At 46.6% G+C, this 6,218-nt stretch overlaps 1 protein-coding gene across 1 annotated transcript in view; it reads right to left on the bottom strand.

Moving 5' to 3' along the window:
* The window catches only part of NARS1 (asparaginyl-tRNA synthetase 1), a 32,019-nt gene extending 26,567 nt beyond the window's left edge, over positions 1 to 5,452 (bottom strand). Inside the window, exons 1-5 of the mRNA XM_053294670.1 lie at positions 5,246 to 5,452; positions 2,258 to 2,340; positions 1,440 to 1,505; positions 1,246 to 1,338; positions 963 to 1,052 (exon numbers count right to left, since the gene is read on the bottom strand). Of these exons, the coding sequence (XP_053150645.1) occupies positions 963 to 1,052; positions 1,246 to 1,338; positions 1,440 to 1,505; positions 2,258 to 2,340; positions 5,246 to 5,288 (375 nt within the window). The 5' untranslated portion in view covers positions 5,289 to 5,452. The remainder of the gene's footprint in view (positions 1 to 962; positions 1,053 to 1,245; positions 1,339 to 1,439; positions 1,506 to 2,257; positions 2,341 to 5,245) is intronic.
* Positions 5,453 to 6,218: the final 766 nt, after the last annotated feature.

Consider the following 6,218-nt stretch of genomic DNA (forward strand, 5'->3'; position numbering starts at 1 on the left):
AACCTATGCCATGTACTGTTAACAGCAAAAACTATACCACAAAACCCATGAACAAAGACAAAGGCAATGATTACAGAGGCACAATGCAGACAGAGACCAAATTAAACATGTAATAACAAATTCCCACAGGCACCCATATTATGACAATAAATGGATACAGTGATAAGGGCTAAAACAAGCCCCACATGATAAAGAATGTAAAACTGACAACAGTCACTGGAATGCTGGTCATGAATGATGATGTAAATGGTGCTGCAGTGCCGGAAAACAGTCCTCAAAAATGTGAAGTGCTGCACTCTGCACAAAAACCTTGACCTGAAAGGCTAGGCACAGAAATCTTGAAAGTAGAAACTAGAATCTTGACAGACTTCCTAGGCTGTGGTCTGTTTTGCAAGTATCTTCATCAGAAGTATGACGATCTTAAATCTGGAAAAGCCTTGTCACTAAAAGCAGCATCTCACCACTGTGCCTGCTCGGACATGCTATGCTCCTTGGCACTGTCTGTCAAGATTTCAAAAAACTGTATCCATTTACTATCATAATATAGGTGCCTGTGGGAATTTGTTATTACATGTTTAATTTGGTCTCTATCTGCGTTGTGCCTCTGTAATCATTGCCTTTGTCTTTGTTCATGGGTTTTGTGGTATAGTTTTTGCCTCCATTACCCGTGTTCCCCTAGTTTGTTTCATGTACTGTTAACAAGCATATTCAAAGTATAAAATTAGAAGTTATAATCCCTATTCATGATATTTTGAGCGTTCACACAGATCTTAAGACTATACAGGGTTTATTAACAAAATGTGTTGAAGATAAATTAAAAATCATTTTTAAAAACTCAACTCTAATTCGCCCCCATGCCACCTCTGGGGGATAACACAACACCATTGCATCCCCTCTAAAATTTTAAAAGGCACTGACGTTTATCAGCCCTTTTCAAATACAGTATTTTAAATTCTACTTACACATTTAGGCTCGGGGAGGCTAGAATCATTCTTAATGACAATCTTCTTTGCTTCCTCCAAGTTCTTTTCACGACGCAATTGGTCTTCTGCCTGTGGGGATTGTTTTATTATTGAGTCAATAGTGTATTCAGCAATCTGTTCTGAACAGGAGTGGTGTGTGTGTGTGTGTGTGTGTGTGTGTGTGTGTGTGTGTGTGTGAGAGAGAGAGAGAGAGATGGGGTGCACATCAAAAGATTAAAGCCAAGGCTCAGTCATAAATGAATTTTTGCTTGAAAGAAACTACCTCTTTCTTTTCCCGAGCTTCACTTTTCATTTGTTCTTTCTGCCACAGTTTCTTGACATTTTTAAGCTGAGTTTTGGAAATGGTATCCCATCTCTAGGCAGATTAAAAGAAAAAAACAGGGTTAAATCTTTTGTTTCTGGAATACAAATTTACATTGTAGAAAAAGCAGAACAGTTCATGAATTGTACACAAACCTGGTTTTCTTTCTGCGAGTCCACATAGATAGTAGGAAATGGCTCCTTTCCAACAGACAGCAAAGCCTTAAAAAGGGGGGCGGAGGAGAATAAAAACTAATTAAAAAAAGAAACAGATGCTAAAATTTCAGGAACTTTCTTAGTAACCTCCTATAGTTTCTACTTCTTCCAGTCCTTCACTTTTATCATCTTAATGACTTATGAAAACTGAATTGCCTGGATTGAGACAAGCCTCTCTACCTTTTCACGTGTTCCTTTATTTCTTGATCTGGTGTATTTCCAAACACAGACCAATTTCTTTCACATGCTGCAGAAGATGGAGGAAACTAAAGCAAGCAACAAGTCTGGGAGAGTAAAGGCCAGAACACTTTTCCTTACTTATATGAATATAGTTGAACACTTTTTCTTAAATATTTTATTCACAATTCCAAAAGAAAAGATTTCATAATCCAATTCCTTCAAAATTTTCCGAACAAAAAATGTCCTTTGGGGGGAAAACTGGATTAAAAAATAAATAAATTCTGGGTTTCCCCCCCAGGCCATCACATCTCTAGGCCTACACCTTACAGGATGTATAACAGCCCTCTCCCAAGCAATAAAGGAATGCAACAGGAAAGTATAGGGACATCCACAGAAGACATCATGATGGGCACACTCTCAGCAGGCCCCTTTCCTGATCTCATGGGCAGGGATGGTAACATTGAAACTGTCCAAGATATATCTGAAAAGCATTACAAATCAAGTCAAGACACTCTTTTGCTTTCCAACTGCAGTAGATGCTTTGGTTGACAGAAAACACCTGGGCCAGAACAAGGTACCTGCAAAGCCGTTTTGAAAGGTTTCTCCGGTGTTCCATCCCCTGTAGCGTCACATCCCTCTCGATCAGAGACGTAGACTTCGCCTGCAAAAGACAATGGTTTTCGCTGCTACCATCACTCTATATGCATGCACACAGAAATGGGTTTAATTTAGACACCAAGTGACTAAGCCATGGCTTGACTAACTAGACTCAAGAAGAAGAGCCATGGTTTGAGCTTCCAGATGTTGCCATTTTAGGCAGAAAGAGTGTGTGTGTGGGGGGTGTCGGTTTCCTTAGGGACAAAAGTTCCCAATTCTAACCTTCCAGTTACAAGGACTCTGGATAGCGTTCAGGTTTGGGGCTGGCTGTCCTGATTTTTTTCTTGAATTTTGTGTGTGTGTGTGTGTGTGTGTGTGTGTGTTGGGGATTTAACCCCACCCGCCCATGCCACCTTGCAACAGGAAGGTTCAGGATTAGCGGTTAGCTTTGAACCTAAGACCTTTAGTGTTAAGAAGTAGGCGGTGGAGACAGAGACAGAGATCACCTTTCCCCTCCCTCTGGGGATAGGGCTGTAGCTCAGTAGAAGAGAATCTGCTTTGCATGCAGAAGGTTCCAGGTTCAATCCCTGGCATATTCTGGGAGAGACTCCTGCCTGTAAACGTGGAGAGCTGCTACCAGTCAGTGTAGAGTAGACAATACTGAGCTAGAGGGACCTGACTCAGTATCTGAGTCAGTATCAGGCAGCTTTCTGTGCTCTTACGTTCCTCCCCTATATGAAATAATAGTGCTCCAGTTGGGGGAGGGTCACTAATTCTTATTTATTATTTCTCTGTGTAAACCGTCCTGAGCCATTTTTGGAAGGGCAATACAGAAATTGAATGAATGAATGAATAACTAATAATTCTGACTGGAGCTATTGCCAGAGATTTCACCCGCCACCCACCCCAATACTCTCCAGGATTCCTTTCAACAGTCACCTGGAGATGGGTGTCAATCCCTAGAGACCCCTGGTCAATCCTGGAGTGCTGGCAATGCTAGGTTGGGGACCTGCTCCCCCAAACACAAAAACTTTAGCGCGACTAGGGCATGGGGGAGGTGGAGAAAGAGGTTTCCAACAGTGCAAAAAGGCCATCACACAATTGCGCTAATGTGCTCAGGTTGGGGTCTGGTACAGGTATGGGGTGAAGCATTTTTAGAGTGCGCATCCCATGACCCAAACTCTCTCCTGCTTCCAAAATATGTTGATGTGTTAGAGCTTCTTCCCCCTTTACAGTTTCTTGGGGGAGGCATTAATGGGGATCAGAAGAAGTGCTTTTCTACTCATCCCAACTAAGCACCCACAAAAGACTCTTGAAGCTACAAAGGGAGCAAGCAAATCAAAGGAGCCTGGAATGTGGAGGAGGGAATCTGAGATGGGTGTGTGTGCAGACCATCAAGAACCCAGTTAATCCCCATTCGGTTCTAAGACAAGGCTACACAGCTTCGGCCCTCCGGCGGCTGTTGGGCTACAACTCCCACCATTCCCGGCCACAGTGGCCAATAGCCAGAGGCGCTCTTACCCCTGGAATTTGGGGCCAAAGTCCAGGGCCTCCACACCCCTTGGGGGCCCCCAAATCCTCTTTAGTCTGTCCTAGGTGGTGTGCTTTGTGCGCCCAAGAACCTACATGTTAAAAAATGCTGCTTAACATGCAGTGAGGGGGCCTCCAAAGGCCTTTAGGTCCAGGCTCCAAAATTACCTGGGTGCACCTCTGTCAATAGCCAGGGATGATGGGAGTTGTAGTACAACATCTGCTGCAAAGCTGAAATTGTACAGTCTTGGTCGAAGGTAAAGTGCGTCTTCAAGTCGATTTTGACTCCTGGTGCCCACAGAGCCCTGTGGTTTTCTTTGGTAGTATACAGGAAGATTTACCATTGCCTCCTTCCCCGCCATATGAGATGATGCCTTTCAGCATCTTCCTATATCGCTGCTGCCCAATATAGTACCAGTAGGGATTGGAAACAGCAACCTTCTGCTTGTTAGTCAAGCATTTTCCCCACTGCACCACTTAAAGGTGCCAGTCCTGGACTAAGCTAAGAAAAAAAGCAAGCAGTTTTTCTCCAGGCCAATAGCTGCTGTAGGCTGCAGCCTGGTCTCTGACCATGTGCTGCTGGAGTCCTAGCTATTTTGGGGTGTGGCCTATCCCCCTCCCGTTCTGCAAAGCACCCACTTTGACTATTAGAGGGATTCAAAGCATCAGCATCGCAGGCCCCGCCATGCACTTTCCCACCGATCAATCGTCTTGCATTATGGCGTTCTCCAGGCCATGAGCAAGCTTCCTTTGGAACACGGAAGTGAGGGTTGTGCCGGCAGAGAAAATAATGGCCCAAGAGGGTTGGTCCCCACCCATGGCACCCCCTCCTCCCAACCCAGAAGACTCCCCTGCTTTTTCCCAAGGAGCCCATCAGGGAACGCTTCGAGTTAGCGCGCAGGTGCAGCACAGACCCGCAGGACTCCAGAAGGATTATTTTAAGGATAGCAGCTGAGTTGCTGCGGGAGTGGGGAACACACCGGGGCGGTAAACGCAGTTAAGAACCACCCGCGCACGTGTGAATGGATGCCCCCCCCCACTGATCCGTATAGAGCCTCCCACCTCCATACCCAGCTGCCGAAGAGGAACATATCCAAGAGGAACAAGCAGCCTATATAGGATCACCGCAGCCAGGATACTTTACGCTCCTTATTGGAAGACACATTTGAATCATGTGTTTCCTATTCAATAAAGATTGGGGGGGGGATAAAGAAAAATTAAAGAAATAGCAGCCCCTGGACGCCTGAGCCCTCTCCAGCAGCAACGGGGAGGGCCCCCTCCCATTCATTTTGGACGGCCTCCAAAATGAATGGGCGGGGAGCGCCTCCCCACCCCGGGGACCCAAGCGCCATCCTCCGGGCCCAGATCCCCACGGAGCAAAAGGCCCCGAAGAGAAGCCTTGCTGGGAAGCCGCTCTCCGCCCTTGGCAGCCAACTCACCCAGGGCCAGCCTGCCCGCCTCCTCGATCAGCACGGCAGACATCGCTCCGCTCGCAAAGGGCCACGACAAGACACGAGCTCCTCCGCTTTCTCTTTCGCTCGCCCTGCAGGGATTACGCTTCCCGACAGCCAAATTGCATCAGGCTCACGCCCCCAGCCCAGCCGCAAAGCGAGGCTCGCTGCCGCACAGCCGCGCTCCGCCGCCGGGTAGCCCATCCCTCCCTCTCACCCAGCGGCCGCTCATTGGGAGGAGGAAGCTTCGTCAGGGACGTCATGCAAAATTAATTAACTCTCTCTCTCTCTCTTTTTGAGCCCGCAACAGCAGGAGGAATGGTGCTTATCGTCCGTTTGTAGCCGTCCTTTGAACTTTTATTTTATGTTTTTATTGGGAAGGGAAAATTTTTTACTTCCCCTTTTACAACAGTAAAATGAGAAATCCACACTGCTGCATTTGCAGCTCCTTCTGCTGGCAACCTGAGCAACCCATGAAGGAATATGAGGAACAAAGAGAAATATTTTCATACCACTTTACCACTTTTCAACAAAAAGTTCCCAAAGCAGTTTACATAGATATTAACAGATAAATAAGATGGCTCCCGGTCCCCAAAGGACTCACAATCTAAAAAAGGAAAATAAGAGACACAGCAGCAACAGCCACTGGGGGGATGCTGTGCTGGGGGCGGAGAGGGCCAGTTGCTCTCCCCCTGCTCCATAAAGTTAATCACTGCTTTAAAAAGGAGGCCTATAACACAGCGACCGACTATAGGCCCCCCTCAACCCCAAGCATAGCTCCCTGGATGTGAAGTTTCAACCAAAACTGAATATACGGCACAGTCCCTCTGGCACCATGTGGAGATGACCATTCTAACTGCAGTGCTGTGCCCAGCACCGAGGGGCACTCCTCTAGAGCCTCTGTACCACTTTGGAAGACATGGAGAGTGTGCTGGGAAACGTAGCCCTTCCTAGTGCTTTT

The sequence above is a fragment of the Hemicordylus capensis genome, chromosome 2, assembly GCF_027244095.1.
Source record: "Hemicordylus capensis ecotype Gifberg chromosome 2, rHemCap1.1.pri, whole genome shotgun sequence".
NCBI classification, from domain to species: domain Eukaryota; kingdom Metazoa; phylum Chordata; class Lepidosauria; order Squamata; family Cordylidae; genus Hemicordylus; species Hemicordylus capensis.